At 42.7% G+C, this 20,337-nt stretch overlaps 1 protein-coding gene across 1 annotated transcript in view; it reads right to left on the reverse strand.

Annotated features, from left to right (window-relative positions):
- The window catches only part of Atp10d (ATPase phospholipid transporting 10D (putative)), a 103,646-nt gene that overhangs the window by 38,390 nt on the left and 44,919 nt on the right, over nt 1–20,337 (reverse strand). Inside the window, exons 6-11 of the mRNA XM_004658844.2 lie at nt 18,523–18,629; nt 18,136–18,267; nt 17,443–17,570; nt 16,958–17,210; nt 9,252–9,490; nt 908–1,096 (exon numbers count right to left, since the gene is read on the reverse strand). Of these exons, the coding sequence (XP_004658901.2) occupies nt 908–1,096; nt 9,252–9,490; nt 16,958–17,210; nt 17,443–17,570; nt 18,136–18,267; nt 18,523–18,629 (1,048 nt within the window). The remainder of the gene's footprint in view (nt 1–907; nt 1,097–9,251; nt 9,491–16,957; nt 17,211–17,442; nt 17,571–18,135; nt 18,268–18,522; nt 18,630–20,337) is intronic.

Consider the following 20,337-nt stretch of genomic DNA (forward strand, 5'->3'; position numbering starts at 1 on the left):
TGCCAAATGAAACAGCCTGTGATTTATTCTCTAACTACATAAACATTTTTTAAAGAACAATGTTCTAGGGAATACATTGTAGAAATACAGTTTCTGATTCAATGTAGCCTCATTGTTAGTAAATTATTTTTATGCTAAACTTGACCACCTCTGAAGTTGCCCAGAGGAAATGATCTGATGGAAAATTAAAATTTAATTGGGCTGCACTGCAAATTGAATGTTTAGTAGATGTGTGCACTGGGGATAAATTTATGCATCAGGAAGTTAGCACAGCCAGGCAGAGAACCCTCAGCCTCTACAAGTTTTCCTTCTTAATTGGAAATGCATTTTCTATGGGTTCTGAGCTACAACTCGACTTCTTTTTATGAGCTAGGAAGAGCACTGGTGTGAAAGGGCTTCCAGCCACTGCAATTGAGCTCAAGACACATGCGCCACCTTGTACACAAACTCAAGCTTGCACATGTGTTACCCTGTGCGTCTGACTTATGTGGGATCTGGGGAGGTGAACCTGGGTCCTGAGGTATCGCAGGCAAGTGCCTTAACTACTCACGCATCTCTCCAGCCCTAGACCTTTTATAGAACTGCAGAAACATGGACCATTATACACATATTGGATTTTATATAGACTGAGTTAAAACAAATCAAACTGGTACATGAATAAAGTTCACCATAATTAATCATCATAATTCATCTAACAGTTAATAATATATGTATTATAATATAATTAATATTAATAATATGATTAATAATTATATAATTAATCATATTATTAATAATATAATATATATTATGCTATTTTGCTGCTTTTATCACTTATGATAAACATATAACAAACCAAGTCACAGATTTATGGGAAACCAAAATTGCCCTCTACAGAGAAAACCTTGATTTGCATGATGAATTTTACCTTTTGCCGAGGTTGGTTGGGAGCAGAAACCACCACGGTGTTGCAAATCGCCAGTGCCACGAAGAAGTCCATGATATACAAAGTCTCTTGGGGTGGATTCTGGAAGGTCCCATCCAGTGGGGTAAAGAGCTGAGGGGTGATCTGACTGAATTTGTTCAACAGCCTGGTATCTGGTACCACATCAGTTTCCTACAGTCCAAAATGACAAAGTGTTATTATCAACATGAGAAGTAACTTCTATAACCAGTAATTAAATGAAATGGTAAACTTAATTTTTAGAATGCTTATTGCACATATATCATGAGAAATGTAAATAAGAAAATGAGCCTCATACAAATAAAAGAAATACATTCAATTGTACATTATTAATAGAGACTATCTTAAGTATTCAACTAAACAGGAATAGAAACACCACTTTCTGCCAAAATCTAGTTAAACATCTCTCTCATTTTGAAATACACAATGCCAGCCTATGTTTTACTGTGCCTGGAACTCCTCCTTAGTTGTATTTTACCCAACAGTAATTGAGTTCATTTAAAAGGAAGGCTGGCCAGGTGTGGTGGTGCACGCATTTAATCCCAGCACTCGGGAGGCAGAGGTAGGTAAATTGTCATGAGTTCGGGGCCAACCTGAGACTACATACTGAATTCCAAGTGAGCCTGAGCTACAGTGAAACCCTACCTCAGGGGAAAAAATAAAAATAAGATGTCTGGAAAGATGGCTTAGCAGTTAAGGTGTATGCCTGCAAAGCCTAAGGACCAGGTTGATTTTTCCAGGTCCTATACAAGCCAGATGCACATGGTGGCGCATGTCTCTGGAGTTCGTTTGCAGTGGCTAGAGGCCCTGGCATGCCCATTCTCTTTCTCTCTCTCTGACTCAAAAAAATAAATAGTTTTCTTTTTTTTTTTTTTTTTACAAAGTGAAACTGTTACTCATCACAGATTATCTAAACAGAATATTATATTGCTTAATGCATAACTATCATAAAAATCAACTTTCTTTAACAAAAAATATTAAAAACAGTCTAACAGGTTTAACCAACATTTCCCCATAATGCCTTACAAGACATCAGCAAAGATGTTGACAAAGAAATTCTTTTGACAACATTTATTATTTGAAAACACAGAGAGAAAGACAGACAGGGAGACAGAGAGATAATGGGTGTGACAGGGCCTCTTGCTGCTACAAATGAACTCCAGATGCACTGGCCCGGGCTTTAGGTAGGTACTGGGGAATTGAACCCTGGGCCTTCAGGCATTGCAAGCAAGTGTCTTAACAGCTGAGCCATCTCTCTAGCCTAAGAGATTTCTAATTTCCAAATATGTTTGGCTTTACAGGCAAGTGCCTTAACCGTTAAGCCATCTCTCCAGTCTCTGGCTTCCTCCTTTTCTCCCCTTAGGCAATTATGCCTTCTTTTTAAACATTATTAACAATTTGTTTTAAGAAGTCCTATTATTGGTAGAAAAAAATATACCCCGTTTTGTTTAACACTACTTCTCAGATTTAGTTTAGAGCAAGAGTTATAATATATATAATACATAACATATTGTAGTAGAAATGTGATTATCATCCAGTGCCATCCAGTGAGCTACTTTAAGAATGCATGAAGCCAGTTGCAGTGGCATGTGCCTTTAATCCCAGCACTCGGGAGGCAGAGGTAGGAGGACTGCTGTGAGTTTGAGGCCACCCTCAGACTACATAGTGAATTCCACGTCAGCCTGGGCTAGAGCAAGAACCTACCTCAAAAAAATAAAAATAAAAATAAAGGTCGTGTGGGAGGAGGACTGCTTGGATCCAAGGTCTTACAAAGCTTTGCTGGATTACAGAAGAGTCCTGGATGCTGGCCAGCAGAGGACACTGACTTCAGGGAAGCCAGGAGAGGGCACTTAGGGAAAAGAGCACAGCAGAAGTGTGTGATTCTGCACTCAGAAGACCACATGTTGTGGTTAACCTTCACTGTCAACTAGACTGGGTTTGGAATCACTTAGGAAATGCACTTCTGTGGGTGTCTGTGAAGGTGTTTCCAGTGAGGCTGAACAGAAGAGAACAGCTTCACTCGGATTGTGGGTGGTACCATCCTAAAGAAAAGGAGGAAGCCAGGGGCTGGAGAGATGGCTTAACGGTTAAGGCGCTTGCCTGCGAAGCCAAAGCAGCCAGGTTTGATTCCCCAGGGCCTACGTAAGCCAGATGCACAAGGGAGCGCATGCATCTGGAGTTTGTTTGCAGTGACTGAAGGCCCTGGAGTGCACATTACTTCTCTGTCTCATCTCTCTCTCTCTCTCTCTCTCTCTTTCTCCCTCTCTCTCTCTCACACACAACCACACACACACATTCTCTCTCTCTCTGCTTACAAATAAAAAAATTACATAAAAATTATTTTAAAAAATAAAATGAAATAAAGAGGAAGCCAGCTGAACATTAGTTTCCCACTCCCTGTACTTCCTAATTGCAGACACAATGTGATCAGTGGTCTCACTTCTATCACCATGTCTTCCCCACCACGATGGACTGTAACTCTTCCTAAACCATGAGCCAAAACAAACCAAACAAAACAAACCCTGTTGGGTCGAAATGGGCTTCCCAAAAAGGGAGTCACCTAAAGAAAAACAGGATGGCTACAGAGAGATATAAGATATAATCCTCAAGAATGATGCCCCAAGGACAGGACTTACTGCCCCTCCTTAACTCTCACCAGGTCACTTCTGGTCTTACCCTGAGATGAGAGATTTACTGTCCCCCTATCTCTCACCAGGTCACTCCGTAGGGCTAATGTAAAATAACAGATTTGCTGCCCTAACAAGAAAATTCCTTCCCCTTTCTCACCTTCTCCCAATTGTAAAAACCTCTAAAGCCCACTATCTGTAACCCCAAGCTGACTGCTCCACCCTTGAGAGTCAGTCCCAGCAGCTGGTGTTTTTCCCCCTGAATAAAAACTTCCATCTTTGCCTCAGAGTAGTCTCCGTGGTCTTGGTCACTCCTGCACCTTACAGACCCTTCCTTCTCAAAGTTGCTCTTGTCAGTATTTTGTTCCAGTAAGGAAGAAAGTAACCGACGCACCATGGCTGGCATCCACACTTCAGAGTCTGTGGAGAGTGAGCAAGACTCAGTAAGAGAAGAAGAGGCCCCCGAAGTTACAGGGGAGACCTGTCTCAAACAAGGCGGAAACTGGGGACTCACACGGGGAGGTTGTCCTATGCCTTCCACTCATGTGCAATGGTATGTGCACGTGCACACACACACACACACACACATACACACACACACACATACACACACACACACACTCAACCTGTATCTAGAAACTCAGGATCACAGGAGACCCAGAAATCACCATAAAACATCTATATTGACAAAGAAAGATCCCAGACAACTGAATTCCTCGTGGCCGAGATAATTTCTGAATTAGGAGATGCTACGAAGCTGTCATGGATAAACTTTATCTAAATGACTATGCTCACAGTTGTTATCCCCAAGACCCGAACCTTCCTTATTGGGAGCACGTTGTACAACATCAGTGTTAGTTCTTTCTCTGCGGTGGGCAGCTGCTGGCAGCTCAGATGAAAACCTGGCCCACATATCTTTGTGTTAGATAACTCCCCGTCCAGGAACCTACCCCCTCCCCAAGTGTGGCATTTTCTTTAAAGCAATGGCTATATATTACTGATCCTTGTATTCCTTACTCGGCACCTGGTACATGATAAGCTATCCAAATTCATGTGGTCCACCACTGTGAAACTCTTGGTGGCCTTATTATCCTCTACAAAGAAAGAGACATAAAAGCAAGCAAGGTAAAGACATTATTCTTTGGAAAACAGACACACATCCTCTCCCACTGGGTCTCAGCCAAGCAGCTAATTACAATTCAGAGAACATTTATACTGACAATTAGATTACAGAATACGGAGTACTCTGCAGACAGCATCCTGTGTTGACAAGACCTTACTGACGTCATAGGGGGATCACAACTCTGTTGCAATCTTATGTGATCATATCTGATCATTTCAAAGTCTACCTACCTACCTGGTGGCAGATTTCACCCTTAGGTCTAATTTCTTTCATTGCTTGATGTATCCCCAATGTAAATCTAAGTGAAGTAACTAAAATCTGGCTAGACTCCCACTGCTCTCCCATGGTATGTGCTGAAGCTATTGGGTACCTTCAGATTTAAAAATTAAATCTGTTTTATTTGGAGAGGGGGACAGGGAGAAAGAGCACATCAGGACCTCTTGTCACTGCAAATGTATACAGCACTTTGTGCATCGGGCTTTATGTGGGTAGTGGGGAATTGAACTCTGATCCTTACGCTTTATGGGCAAGTGCCTTAACTGCTGAACCATCTCTCCCGTCCTAAATCTGTTTTAATGCTGAGAATGGGTTTGGAGAGATGTCTCAGAGGGTAAGGGCTCTTGCCACACAAGCATGAGGGTCTGATTCATCCTGAGTTGGATTCTCCAGCACCCACTTAAACACCTAGACACGTCCCTGCATGCCTGTAACCCCAATCTTGTAGAGATCAGAGGCTGAGGAATGGTTGGGGCTTGCTGGTCAGCCAGTCTGACTGACAGAAACCCAGCAGCTCTGAGTTTATTGAGAGATTCTGTCTTAAGAAAACACATGGGCTGGGCGTGGTGGTGCACACCTTGAATCCTAGCACCCGGGAGGCAGAGGTAGGAGGATAGCTGTGAGTTTGAGGCCACCCTGAGACTACATAGTGAATTCCAGGTCAGCCTGGGCTAGAGTGAGACCCTACCTCAAAAAAACAAATAAATAGGGCTGGAGGGATGGCTGAGCAGTTAAGGCATTTGCCTGCAAAGCCAAAGGACCCAGGTTCGATTTCCCAGGACCCACATTAGCCAGATGCACAAAGGGGTGCACATGTCTGGAGTTTGTTTGCAGTGGCTGGAGGCCCTGGTGTGCCCATTCTCTCCCTCTTTCTCTGTCAGAAAAACAAATAAATATATTAAATTAAAAACAAATAAATAAATGAAATAAAATAATAATAATAATAAAGAAAACACATGGAAGAAGACACCTGGTGTTCTCTTCGGGCATCTGTACACACGCACTTGAGCAGTACATCTATACGGATGTGCCCATGTCGCACTCATGAATACACACACACACACACACACACACACACGCACGCACGCACACACACACACGCACGCACATAAACACCGCAAGTACCGGGAACCCACTTTGTTTATGCAAACCTGTTTAATAATGGGCAAAGATCCTCTCTGCGGTGGGGAAGAGGGTTGACCAGGCAGCTCCAGGCTGCTCCCCCCTCTAGATCTACCTGCAGCTAAGACCTCTTTCACCTACTGCTGTCATTGCGGTACCAGGAATATCCACTCCTTCCCTGCACCGTTGGCTTATGTGTGGAAACAGGAGCCTTTTCCTGACTCTTAAACCACAGAGCTCCAAGGAAAAGTACAAAGGTTGACCGACGCTGATAATTCTCCCATCCCATCCAGAAACGCTCCCATGATCCAACAGCTCCGAGTGACTGACGTACCCTATGCTGTTGCTCCATAGCCTTTCCCTTCCTGACTTTAAAAAAAATTTTTTTTGTTTATTTTTATTTATTTATTTGAGAGTGACAGAGAGAGAGAAGAGGCAGAGAGAGAGAGAATGGGCACGCCAGGGCTTCCAGCCACTGCAAATGAACTCCAGATGCATGTGCCCCCTTGTGCATCTGGCTAACGTGGGTCCTGGGGAATCGAGCTGCGAACCGGGGTCCTTAGGCTTCACAGGCAAGCGCTTAACCGCTAAGCCATCTCTCCAGCCCCCCTTCCTGACTTTTGTCTTAACTTGTTTTAGCTTTTTCTTGTAGCCCTTCTTGATCCTTCCTGACACCCTTTCATGTTGATCAGTCCCTTCTCTGTGTCCTCACCATGTTGTGGTTGAACTTCCATATCTTTTTTTCAATTTATTTATTTGAGAAAGGCTGATAGAGAGAATGGGAGAATGGGTACACCAGGGCCTCCAGCCACTGCAAACAAACTCCAGATGCAGGCGCCACTTTGTGCATCTGGTTTGCGTGGGTCCTGGGGAATTAAACCTGGGTCTGCAGGCTTAGCAGGCAAACACCTTACCTGCTAAACTATCTCTCCAGCCCTCTTTAAAAATTTTTAAATAATGCTACGAATTGAACTCAGAGCTTCCTACTTGCTAGACAAGTGCTCTACCATTGAGCTCTATGTACACCCTACTCCTGAATCTTCAAAACAGGAGTTTTACTATGCTGTTTCCTCTACCTAGAACAAAACTGAATGCTGGGAGTAAGGCTTTACTTATTTCATATGTTAGTGTCCAGTATTATGCCATGTCTTCCACTAATTAATTAAGGGTTACTCATCCCTTAAATGTTTATTGTTGATCAGTGGTGTCAGTTAATCTTTATGGACTAGAGTGAAATCCTACCTCAAAAAACCCAAAAAGGTAAAAAAATAAAAAAGTTTCAGCTGGGCGTGGTAGTGCACGCCTTTAATCCCAGTACTCGGGAGGCAGAGGTAGGAGGATGCTATCTATGAGTTCGAGGCCACCGTGAGATGAAATAGTGAATTCCAGGTCAGTCTGGGCTAAAGTGAGATTGTACCTCGAAAAGCCAAAAGAAAATTTTAAAAAAAAAGAATAAATGTTTCATCATCCTAAACAAATCAAGGGGTGTAAAGGGACAATATATTTCATGCAGAAGAAATGATATAAAGACACAGAAGCTGTAAGAAATATTTGTTTGTTCTAGTAAGGGGGTGAGGCTTGACCAAGCAACTGTGAGGAGGGTTAGCCACAGCCTGTCCTGGCTGCCAGTTGTGGCCAACAAAACATCAGTCACCTTGCGTGACTTTTAGGCGAGTGAAAAATGTAAAGTTCAATAGAGAGCTCTAAGACAAAGTACAGAAGAAAAAACAAATAGAGACTTTTGATGTAACCTTAAAATAAGTGCAGAAAAAGGCTGTACGCATTATTTCCATATTGCTTTTCAAAATATGGAGAAAAATGAGGTCGAGATGTCTGGACAAGTTGCTGGTGCACACCGTGAGAGGCGCCCCGTCCTTGGTGCCACCAAGGGACTTGGAAGTATTCACACCAGTGCCGCGACTGTACGCTTACTGGAACTTTGCCAACAGCTACTTACATCATGTACCTCCCACAAAAATCTACAATGACTGCAATGACGTCTTGTTTTGCTTTATTTTGTTAGCTCATCTATTTGGGGTTCTTACTGATCTCACAGCTGGGAATCTCCCTCTTCATAAAACATAAGCATTAATCAAGTGGAAAAGGCTGGGAAGCAAGTTAAAAGAGTATATAGAAAAAAATTCTCTTACACCAGGATGTTTCTGTTTTCCATGTCTTAAATGGTGTTCAATGTTTTTTTGAGGCAACTAAGTTTATTAGCAAGAAAATATTTCATCAGTCCCAGTATTGATCAACAAAGTATAAATAAAGGATAATAAACCTGGCATATAACTCGTAAAACACATCTCAAACAGGCACAACTACAAGTAAAAATAAAATTTGATTTTTGTTTAAGTTAAAAGCCTCAAAAAAATAACAAGCGGTTTATCTTCTGTCTTTTCCCTGCTGTGGTAAAATGGGTTTGTTCATGGGTACGACTGGTCATTTCCTAACAGTTCCCAGTGGGACTCAAAAACACAATCTGTTGAACTCCGAAATGGAAATATTAAAAAAAAAAAATCCTTCTTGGGAGCTAAACATGGCAATGCGGACTCCGTTTGGGTAGAATATGGAGTAAGATTACAAAGGGATAAACAGGTCTTTGGGAATATCAAAAGGGCTATGAATTTCCGAAGGAATTAAGACATAGTTACCTACCTGTCTCCAAGAACTCTGGTGGGTTTTGAGGGGTTCTGAGAGGGAGCCACAGCCCTTAAATCCAGGCTCTTGTATGATCAACCCTGACCAATGACACTATATGTATGTATTTTTTTCTTTTTTGGTTTTTAGAGTAGGGTCTCACTCTAGTCTAGGCTGACCTGGAATTCACTCTGCAGTCTCAGGATGACCTTGAACTCACAGCAATCCTCCTACCTCTGCCTCCCGAGTGCTGAGATTAAAGGCGTGCGCCACCACGCCCAACTCAGAAATTCTCTATTCTTCAGAAACCACACATGCTTTCACAACAGTGAATTATTTCAAAGCTTGGAAAGTTGTATTGTTTATGCCAATGTGCCACGATCACAGGAACTCTCATAGTTATGTCTCTGTTGGGTGAACAGAAAGGAGAATGGCACTTGGCGCTACTGTAACTGTGAGCCTGCTGCGTCGTCATCACACACGGTAGCCGGCGGGACTGTGGCCGGGCCCGCACACTTACAATGGGGCTACTGAAAGCAGCCTGTCTGCAATGAGGCACTTCGCTGGCTCCTTCTCCGTTTCCCACAGCGAAAGCGCTTCCCGAAAGAGGAGCCGAGGACTTGCTTCCCGAAGGCCCGGCGTGAGCGGTCCTGCAGCCGCGGGCTCTCGGTTTCGCCATGTTGCTAAGGGAGCCACTGAGAGTGTCTGCCCCGTCTTCATCTTCGGAGAGAGCGTCCTGGTAGGACTCGAGCCTCTTGGCTGAAGGAGAAAACATCACACAGCTGTGAGAACTGTCCCTTGCAAGATGACCATGTGACACTGATGTTTACACCCCCCTTTCAATCCTGGCCTCCCACTCCTCCAGGCCTTAGGGAGGAAAGTCCACACAGCTGGATGAGCAGCACCTTACGTGCACCTTTGTCCACACTCTGCCTGTCACCCTACTGCAATGGGGAAAGGTAGCTCACCTGCTCTCAGATGGCAAGCTTTGGATGCTACCCCGAGTTCCTCAAGGACGTCATCTTCCCAGAACCTAGTGCACTCCACCACTGAATCTCTGACCCTCCCTTCATGCTGGGGCTTGAACCCAGGGCCTTGAGCGTGCTAGCTAGGCAAGAGCTCTCTCACAGAGACACACCATCAGCCCTTGGGTTTTGAGACAGAGTCCCAATGTGTAGCCTGGGCTGGCCTTGGAAGGCCCAGTCATCCTGCCTCGGCCTCCTGAGGGATGGGGGTCACAGGCCTGGTCACCACAGTCAGCATTTATCCTTATCTTTTCTAATATAAACTCAGAACACATTTTAAAGCCTAATTATAATTGTAAGTTGCTCAGTGATTGGGTGTATCAGCCTTCCTATGCATTCCTTATTGGGTAGTTATAGCTTTCATGGGCTGAAGTTACAATATCTCAGGCATTTGCTTCATTTAATCACTACGACACTCCATAGTTATAGGTACTATTAACACCTCCATTTTCTAAGGAAGGAAATAAACGTTAGTAATTTTTCATCTTACAAATATTATACCAATTAATATTAGCACCAGGACTATTGTATGCCACATCCAAGCTTCTGAGACCTAATGCTATATATAACCACATGAGTTAGTATGGCCAATGTTAATAGATAAGCTCTGTCTGATTTCTATGAGATGATGTTGTAGCTTAAATAAATATTTACTGAAGGAAGAATGGATAAATAGATGTGTGAATGAAATATTTCTAGTGTTAATGGAAAGTTGAGGGTAGAGACATTAATTGAGCTTTTTCTTTCATCACAAGTCTATCTAGGTCACATATATATGTTTGTTTTCATATTCAAAAGCAGGTCAAGAGGCAGTAGCTATCACTGTTCCTTTCTGAAGTTGAGGAAATCAAGACCCAGAGGAGACACATGCTCTGACCATGGTGAAAGAGCTGCCTGCAGGTAGAGCTGGGATTTAAATTTAGTCTTCTATTAGTCCAAAGCCAGTAAGTAGCTCTCTACATTACAGCGCCTCGGCCCTGATTAATATATAAGAGGTTTGTTTGCTGAGCTTTTGAAAATATTTTATTTTTATTTTTCAGAGAGAGAGAGAGAATGGGTGCACCAAAGTTTTCAGCCACTGCAAAGCAACTCCATATGCACACACCACCATGTGTGTCTGACTTACATGGGTTCTGGGGAATTGAACCTGGGTCCTTAGGCTTCTCAGGAAAACACCTTAACCACTAAGCCATCTCTCCAGCCCATGTTTGATATTTTTAATGTGGGGTGAGTTGGTTGCCTGGGGAACTTTTGACATTGACTAGGTCCATTTTTGGTTGTTATAACAGGAGAAGGCGTACAATTGGTGTTTGCTTCTAATGTACGTCTAGCTCTTAGTGTCTAAACATTTTATAGTGATGATGTGGCACTGCTCCACAGAGTAATCCAGCACCCAAGCAGGAATAGCACTGAGACTGACAATCTTTGATTATCTCAAGAAATGCACAGATGATGTGAGAGTTAGACACCTGCTTGCAAAGCCTAATGGCTTGGGTTGGATTTCCCCAGCATCCACATAAAGCCAGATGCACAAAATGGCACATGCATCTGGAGTTTGTTTGCAGTGGCAAGAGGCCCTGGTGTGCCCATTCTCTCTCTCTTTCTCTCCTTGTAAATATATAAGTAAAATATATTTAAGAAAAAAAAAAACAGCTAGGGAAAGAAGTAACAGGAGTGCTTGGCACTGCAATATTTCTATCACACCTTCCAAGGCTCAGGGTCATTGCGAAAGAGGTGGCAGAAAGAATGTAAGAGCCAAAGGAAGGGTAGGATTCCTTACAATGTGCTCCTCCAGACACAAAATGGCCTGGACATCCATGACCTCACAGTGCCTGACACTACCTACACAAGACCATCATAAGAGGAGGAAAAGATCACGACATCAAAATAAAAGAGAGACTGATTGAGAGGAGGATGGGATATGATGGGGAATGGAGTTTCAACGGGGAAAGTGGGGGGGGGGGAGGGAGGGAATTACCATGGGATATATTTATAATCATGGAAGTTGTTAATAAAAAAATAAATTGAAAAAAACAGCTAGAAAAGTGCAAGGCCCACAGAAATGGGTTCCGCTGGCTCTCTTTAGCCATCCTCTGGAGAGTCCGGCACCATACCACTGGGTGATGAGTGTGATGGCCGCAGCTCAGCTACCAATGTAGGACGAGCTTGCTCAATAAGCAGGACTGAAAAGGGCAATTGGAGAGATAAAGAATGACTCAACCTTTACTCATTCTGTGGAAAGCTCTGAGATGCACACAGGCCAAGGAAATTATAATGTGATTCACAAAACAAGGCCACCGCCAAGGCCCACTGAAAGTTTTATAGAAGTTAGAGATGGAACATCACCATTTATAGCACATTGATACACAAAATTTAATCCAAATGGCAATGAAGACTTTTACTACTTTTCTCTAAGCAGGTTCTAATTTAGCTCTATGAATATCGCAAAGCAGAGCATAACCTCTTGTTTTCTGACTCACGAGGGGAAACATAGAGCCTTTAGTCTTTCTGAGTCCAAAGGTACATCATGGGTTAAACAAATTATTTTATTTCTTAACCATTACTTAATGTCTAATGCCTTCTTTTGCCATTTCTTTCCTAAATATTCCAAAAGGTCCATGGTCTATGGCTTGCACTGATTTACTATCTCAAAGAAACCAGCCTGAGACTATGGAACAAAAAGTTGACCATCCTTTTTAATGTGCTCTCCATAGGGCCACCGAGGGTCAGCATAGCACAGTCCATACATTATCCGCACATCCTCCATCAAGCCCTCCACAGTGAACTAACTCCCCAAACAACTCCAGCACCCTAACTTTTTTTATTTTTCAGAGAGAGAGAGAATGGGTGCACCAAGGCTTTCAGCCACAGCAAAGCAACTCCATATGCACACACACCATGTGCGTCTGGCTTATGTGGGTTTTGGGGGATTGAACCTGGGTCCTTAGGCTTCTCAGGAAAATGCCTTAACCACTAAACCATCTCTCCATCCCATGTTTGATATTTTTAATGTGGGGTGAATTGATTGCCTGGGGAACTAACTTTCACCCGAATAGCACACCCTGCTGTTTCCTTAGAACACATCATCTCTATACCATTAACAACCAAACTATGGGAACAAACTATGAGAATGAAGCATGGGAATTAATGATGGGAATGAACGATAGAAATATTTCCTGTGGACCTGACAAAGAATAACTTTTCCGAGATTACTCTGCAAGATGCTAAATTCCTTATTTGTAACCTGCTGTAAAGTTAATCTTACAACTATGGGATCTGCCTGCTTAAAGCAGTGAGACCTGGTCTCCTGTGCCTTGCTGTACCTTTGGCCTGAACAGCACAGATGGCCGATATTGACAAGCAGTGCTCAGAGACTGACTGACCTTCAGATGCGCTCTCTGCTCCTTTCCTGCTGATCACAGCGTGTAAGGCAGTGAGTTAGTGACTACAGGCCCGCAGAGCTGTTGAAGGCAACAGGTGGGCGTGATGTGAGTGCTCCTGAGATCCGAGCGTGTGTGTCTAGCAGGCCCCACCCCTAAATCCCTTCCTTTAACAAAGGCTTAAGGGTTATCCAAAATCAAGATTCCGCCAGGTGTGGTGGCGCACACCTTTAATCCCAGCACTCGGGAGGCAGTGGTAGGAGAATCACCATGAGTTCGAGGCCACCCTGAGACTACATAGTGAATTCCAGGTCAGCCTGGGCTAGAGTGAGACCCTACCTTGAAAAACAAAAAAAAAAAAAAAAAAAAAAAAAAAAAAAAAAAAAAAAAAAAAAAGGAAAATCAAAGTCAAGATTCCTTACCCTTTGGTCATACAATATTCAATAAAAAATGCCAGAGAGTTCCTGTACATGGTGGAAGCCACGGCCACGTCAGGGGGCGGTGACCGCAGAAGCAGCTCAAACTGAACTTCCCCTCAGCTCTCTTCCTCCTCAGGCTATGGCTAGAGGCAGCCACGGCCTCTGCTGGGTAGAGTGAGCTCTCCCACTCCTCAGGCTTTGCTCCTAGAAGCAGTTTGTCCACTTCTGGATAGGAAAATTCCAGACATTAATCTTCTATCAACTCAAGCCTGGGCCCTGCAAATAGGACACCAAACATCTGTTCTGAACAGACTCTTCAGGCTAAATTTTCTAAAGGACTGGCCCTTAGCTAGTTCCACGCATTTTGTGTGTGTGTGTGTGTGTGTGTGCATATGTGCACTTGTGGAGAAGAGGCAGGCGCTCTGTATGAGCTGATGGTGAAAAGCGTTCATGGGCAGCATCAGCACCTTGTAAGGGCAGCGGGAGATGCCACAGTTTCCAATCGGGTATCTTATTTAATTTTTTTTTTTTTGCTCATTTTTATTTATTTATTTGAGAGCGGCCAACAGAAAGAGAAAGTGGCATCTTTTATTCCGGGCATGGTGGCGCACACCTTGAATCCCAGCACCCAGGAGACTGAGGTAGGAGGATTGCTGAGAGTTCAAGGCCGCCCTGAGACTACATAGTAAATTCTAGATCAGCTTGGACCACAGTGAGATCCTACTTCAAAACAACAACAGAAGACTTTAAAGGCTCAGTGGTTAAAGACCCTTGCTTCCCAAGCCTAATGGCCTGGGTTTGAGTCCCCAGTACCCAGAAGCACAAAGCCTCACTATTTTCTGCATTGTATGCAAATTTCCACTATACTTTAGAGGACAATGTTCAAAACTTATAAAAATGTTAACATTTTTGTTAACAATTCCCTAGTACCACACATAAAAGCCAGATGCACAAGGTAGCACATGCATCTAGAATTCCTTTACACTGGCTAGAGGCTTTGGCCTGCCCATTCTCTCCCTCTCTCTCAAATAAATAAATAAATATTTTTTAATGTGCTAAAACTTGTAAAATACTTTCACATATTTACATGTACAGCAAAGTATACTAAGTGCTAAATTGTCTCTCATATATCTGTCACAATTTAAAATCTTGCTTGTTGGGTTGCAGAGATAGCTTAACAGTTAAGCACTTGTCTGTGAAGCCTAAGGACCCCAGTTCGAGGCTCCAATTCCCAGGACCCACATAAGCCAGATGCACAGGGGATGCATGCATCTGGACTTCGTATGCAGTGGCTGGAGGCCCTGGCATGTCCATTCTCTCTCTCTCTCTGCCTTTTCTCTGTCAGTCACTCTCAAATAAATAAATAAAAATAAACAAAAACAATCTTGCTTGTTTATCTCCTTGCCTTCAACCTGAAGCTCCATGAGACCATGGGCTCCTGCTATCTACAGGAGGTCATGAATTATTTGTTGAATGAAGAAGTGATGTCAATTGTAGGGACGTTTATAGTACAGGTTGAACATTCCTAAACAAACAAAAATGAGCCAAATGCTGAAACTTCTGGAACATCAATATATCTCAAGTGGGAAATCCCACACCTTGAAATGTTGTTCCATGTAAGAAATTATTCAGGAGGTTGTATACGCTGATTTTCAAACTCTGTATGTAAGATGCATATGAAATGCAAATGAATTTCATATTCAGACTTGGTTCCCATGCCTAAGACATCTCAGTATTTACATGAAAATATTCCCAAATTCAAAACAATCTGAAAGTATTTTTCTGATTTCAAACATTTCTAAATCTCAAACATTTTATTTTATTTTATTGTGAAAGGGTGGTTTTGGAATTCACGATGTAGTCTCAGGATAGTCTCCAACTCACAGCAATCCTCCTACCTCTGCCCCTGCTGAGTGCTGGGATTAAAGGAGTATGCCATCAGGCCCAGCTTGATCACAAACAATTTATACAAAGGATATTCAATATTGGACTGAAGAGATTGCTCAGCAGCAGTCAAAGGATATTCAACATGTAACCAAAAAAGAAAAAAAAAAGTGGCCAGCACTAAGGAAGCAGACTAAACTTGTCTACATGTTATGTAAAACTAAAAGACCTATGCATTACCATGACCTTAGAAAACAATCCGTGCTACACTATTTAGTAAAAGACACAAAATTCCAAATAGTACCACATAATATGCTCTAATGCTTATCAGGGAAATAAATGTAAATACATATGTTGACATGTGGAGAAATACACATAAAGAAATGGTTTCATATTCACCAAGAGGTAATTGTGGTTAATTTCTAGTGAGTAGGGCATTTAATTTGTTTTAATCATTTATCTGAGTTATCTTTACAAGAGCACATATCTTACACAAATAGAAATTAGTGAACTTAGTTTCTTTAAAAAAAAATTACCTTAGAACTTAAAATTTTTCTTCCTTAGAATCAGAAGTTGGGTTCATCCTACTAATTCTCAAGCCAGGTGTTCTTAAACATCAGTTGATGTCAAGGGTCAAAATAATGAGGCTAAGAGAAACCCAAGCCCTTTATAATTACTTTCACAATATTTTTCAAAGAGATGCTCTACTGTATCTCCAGTGCCTTACATTGTCCTGCTCCCAATCCTGACCTTCTACCTCCCCTACAAATTTACCTTTACAGAATCCAAGACAATAGACCCTTGACTTGACCTGATTTAAAAAAACTGTCTAACATTTATTTGTTTCCCTACCATACCAATGATTAGACATTGATACTGAAAAATGCAATGGTCCTAACAGCAAATGATATAATAATATGAAATGATAAAAACATTATAAGTTTGGGCTGGAGAGATGGCTTAGCAGTTAAGGCACTTGCCTGCAAAGACAAAGGACCCAGGTTCGATTCCCCAGGACCCAGCTGCACAAAGTGGTGCACGTGTCTGGAGTTTATCTGCAGTGGCTGGAGGCCCTGGCGCACCCATTCATTCTCTTTCCCTCTCTCTGCATCTCTCTCAAATAAATAAATAAAAATGAAACATGGTCTTCAAAAATATTGTAAGTTTAATAAACCTATAAATACTAGAAAATGAAACAAATGTTACGTAATGCAAATATTCTAAAACAGAAGCACCAAATGAAACCCAGCAATGCGAATATGAAAAGATGCAGTGAGCAAGCAGAAGTTAGCGTCTGTGTCACTGCATCACTTGGTACCAGGATATCTTGGGTCTCAAATCACCATATCCCTTAGTGTTCACTCACTTAAAAGAAAAGAACGCAGCGTAAGGCCCATGTGCTTAAGCCAAGTACTCACTGCTTAAGCACAGCAATTCACTGCCAGAATTATTAGGCATTTACATGGTTGCAAAAAAGGACAAATGATACAGTTTTGTTTTTGGAAATCCCATTCTCACCATTTTCTTCATGGCAGTAATCAAATCCGGCCACGCTACACCTGCGAAAAACCATCTTATTCTCAGTGAGGGTTCCTGTCTTATCAGAAAAGAGGTACTGAATCTGCCCGAGATCCTCAGTGATGTTCAGGGCTCGGCACTCAACAGTGGAATCGAGTTTTTCATTGTAGAAATCCACATCACTCTGAATGAAATATATCTGTCCAAGCTTCACAATTTCAATGGATACATAGAGGGAGATGGGAATCAAGACCTAAGAAGATGCAAACAATTAGAAACCATTAAGGTAAGTGAACACTGGGGACTGGAAGGACCGGCACCTGCATACACGTATTCCCACATGCACACATGAACACACACACACACACACAACTTGCACACCACACACATACATGTACAAAAATAAAAATAAGATGACTATATCTAATTAAAGCCATAAAGGAGTAAAGGTCTTAAAATTCTATGCCAAGTTTGGTGGAAATTACCTGCAACAAAATGATCATGGTCCAAAACATGTAGAATCCTGCTAACACTGGCGATATAACATGTCCATCGGGCTCAGGGATATTAAAAAAGAGAATGTTTTCATATCTGTTCAACCAGATTCCATGACCTTTCATAAAACACACAGACATCAGAAGAATGTTATATGTACAGCAAGCAAATATAGAACTTTATCCCTCAAGAAAGAAAAATAGGTGTTCATTTTGATTGAACAGTGGCTGGTTTTTCTTGGAAAAAAATTCAAATTCAAAGGGCTACTTGACAAGCTTTCTTTCTTTCTTTCTTTTTTTTTTTAATTTTTGAGGTAGGGTTTCACTCTAGCCCAGGCTGACCTGGAATTTACTGTGTAGTCCCAGGCTGGCCTCGAACTCATGGTGATCCACCGACCTCTGCCTCCTGAGTGAGTGCTGGGATTAAAGGCGTGCGCCACCACACTCAGCTCGTGACATTCTTCTTTCTAAACCTCTTTCAGAGTCCTTCAAAACTGTGACAAAGTATATGTGGAGATAGCCCACACTGACATTTGTTACGGCGAAGGATAAGCGGTCACAACGTAAGAAACAAGAAAGAAAAAGCCCCTTACAGAAAACAAGAATGTGTATCATTTTGAGGGGAAAATAAATAGTTAAACACCTTGCCAAAAGGATGTGAGCAGACCATTAAACGTGACCTACCCAGTGCGCCTGTCAGACACATCACGACAAGAAGGAGAACACACCACAGCACATCCGTGTTTGCTCGTCTCTCTAACTTGCTGCGCTTGTACCGCGGCCCGCTGTTGTTCAGCATCGCTTTGGTCTCATGGCCTGCACAGAACACAGATGTCAGACAGCAGAAGCTGGAGGCCAGCATCATGTACAGACCTTCAGAGGAACAGGGTCGCATAAGACATTTTGTCAGTTTACCCTGCCTTTGAGGCTTATTTAGGAAATAAAAAAGCAGTGATGAAGTTTAGCAAGACAAAATTTCCTTTCGGGTTCTTGGTTGAGTAGATGGCTGATGGCGACACCTAGCAAAGCACCGAGAGGAGGACGATGAAGAAGACGAGAACAATTCCCAACCTGCATAAACCACGATGCCCACAACGGCCTCCGTGTTCCTAATGGTGCATCCTCGGAGCAATAAATTCTCCTTGCTGAGGCCCACGCGGTCTTTGTTGGGATGTTCTCTGAAGGAAAGATAGCATACGGACTTATTTTCACATGGCAAACGTGATGAGAGAGGGCTGGAGGGATGGCTTAGTGGTTAATGCATTTGCCTGCAAAGCCGAAGGACCCAGGTTCGATTCCCCAGGACCCACATTAGCCAGATGCACAAGTGGGCGCACGCATCTGGAGACCGTTTGCAGTGGCTGGAGACCCTGGTGAGCTCATTCCTTCTCTCTCTCTCTCTCTCTGTCTGTCTGTTCATCTTTCTCTGTCAAATAAATAAATGGATATTTTTTTAAGTGATGAGATAGACACAGAAACCTTGGTCCTTGCTTGTTTTAAACTCCATGTGGTTCATTACTTCACAGGGAAATTCGCAAGTCTCTGCCGCGCTGACTTTTGCTGTCTCCGTGACCTAAGACTTGGGTAGGAGGGCGCAGCAGCAGGTTGCTAACTCCCGTGGTTTCTAGCAGCCGCTTCTCAGGACCTATCACTCCGAAACCTCCAAAAGTACCTAAAATAAAGACCCTACTCTTCTGCCACACAGTTTATTTGGGGGGAGAACATAATAGTTGAAGAGTCAAACATTCCTTAGAGAATAAGAAATTACTGGGCTTGAAATCAAGAATCGTGCTAGGCAATGACTGGTGGTCCTCCAGCCACTGAGTGAGAGACGGACGGGGCACTTCCTGATGGCAGTGAAGGCAGACACTCCTGATCTGACAACGAGACAGGGGACATCAGGGGCATTAGAACTTATGGGAAAGAAAGTGACACATCTATGACCAATCAGGGCATTGCAGCCTGAGGTCTGGGGCTTCCGAGGATCTATGAAGCCTCTGTAATCACAAGCAACATTGCATCTGAATGCATATGCATTTGTACATCTAAGTCTCTACTTCACAGGAAGATTCTCTTTCATCAGATTCTGAATGCGTCCTGTGATGGCCGACAAAATAAGAGGACCAGCGAAGAATGGACATGATGTCAACCAAACCCACAGTGTGGTCAGTGCTTCAGGCAAAAATCCCTGGTCCACTCAAGCAACAGGTGGCATAGGGGAAGTTGGGGTGGCTCAACACAAGGAGGCAATGAGGTTAGTCCAGAGTCTGAAAATTCTGTAAGATAAGTGACTTTTGGGAGAGGAAACTTACAAACTAATCTGCTAGATGGAATGTGTACACCCTCTTTTGTTCCTAATTTGAACAAATCAACGATTAGAAAATATTTTCTTCATCAACAGGAGAAATTTGAGCACAGTCCTGGTATTTGTATGAGATGAAGAATGGCTTTCATTTTCCTTAGTGTTTGGTAATCATTTTTAATATCCTTGTCTGATGGAAGTCGAAGTGAAGTCTTCACAGCGAGTCATGTGACAGGGGCTGGGGAGACAGCAGGGAGAACATTCCAGGAGCCCGTGATCTGCTTTCTGTCAATGTAGATTAGTTTTGACTTTCTAGAAATTCACTTATGTCCAATCATAATAGCACAGGCTTGCTGCCCTGGCTTCTTTCATGATAACTTAAAGATCTGGTCAGGTTGCTGTAGTGGACTTCAAGCACAGTGACCTGGTTCAAGCAAGCACTTTCACATGTCTGTTGCTTTTCTAACATGCTGTGGCTATGACACACCTGGTTCTGCCATCCATCTGCTAATGGAAAGTCGGCAACTTCTTCCCAGCTTGTGCTGCCACAAATGAAGCTGTTATGGATATCTCCGTGGCACTCA

The sequence above is a fragment of the Jaculus jaculus genome, chromosome 11, assembly GCF_020740685.1.
Source record: "Jaculus jaculus isolate mJacJac1 chromosome 11, mJacJac1.mat.Y.cur, whole genome shotgun sequence".
NCBI classification, from domain to species: Eukaryota; Metazoa; Chordata; class Mammalia; order Rodentia; family Dipodidae; genus Jaculus; species Jaculus jaculus.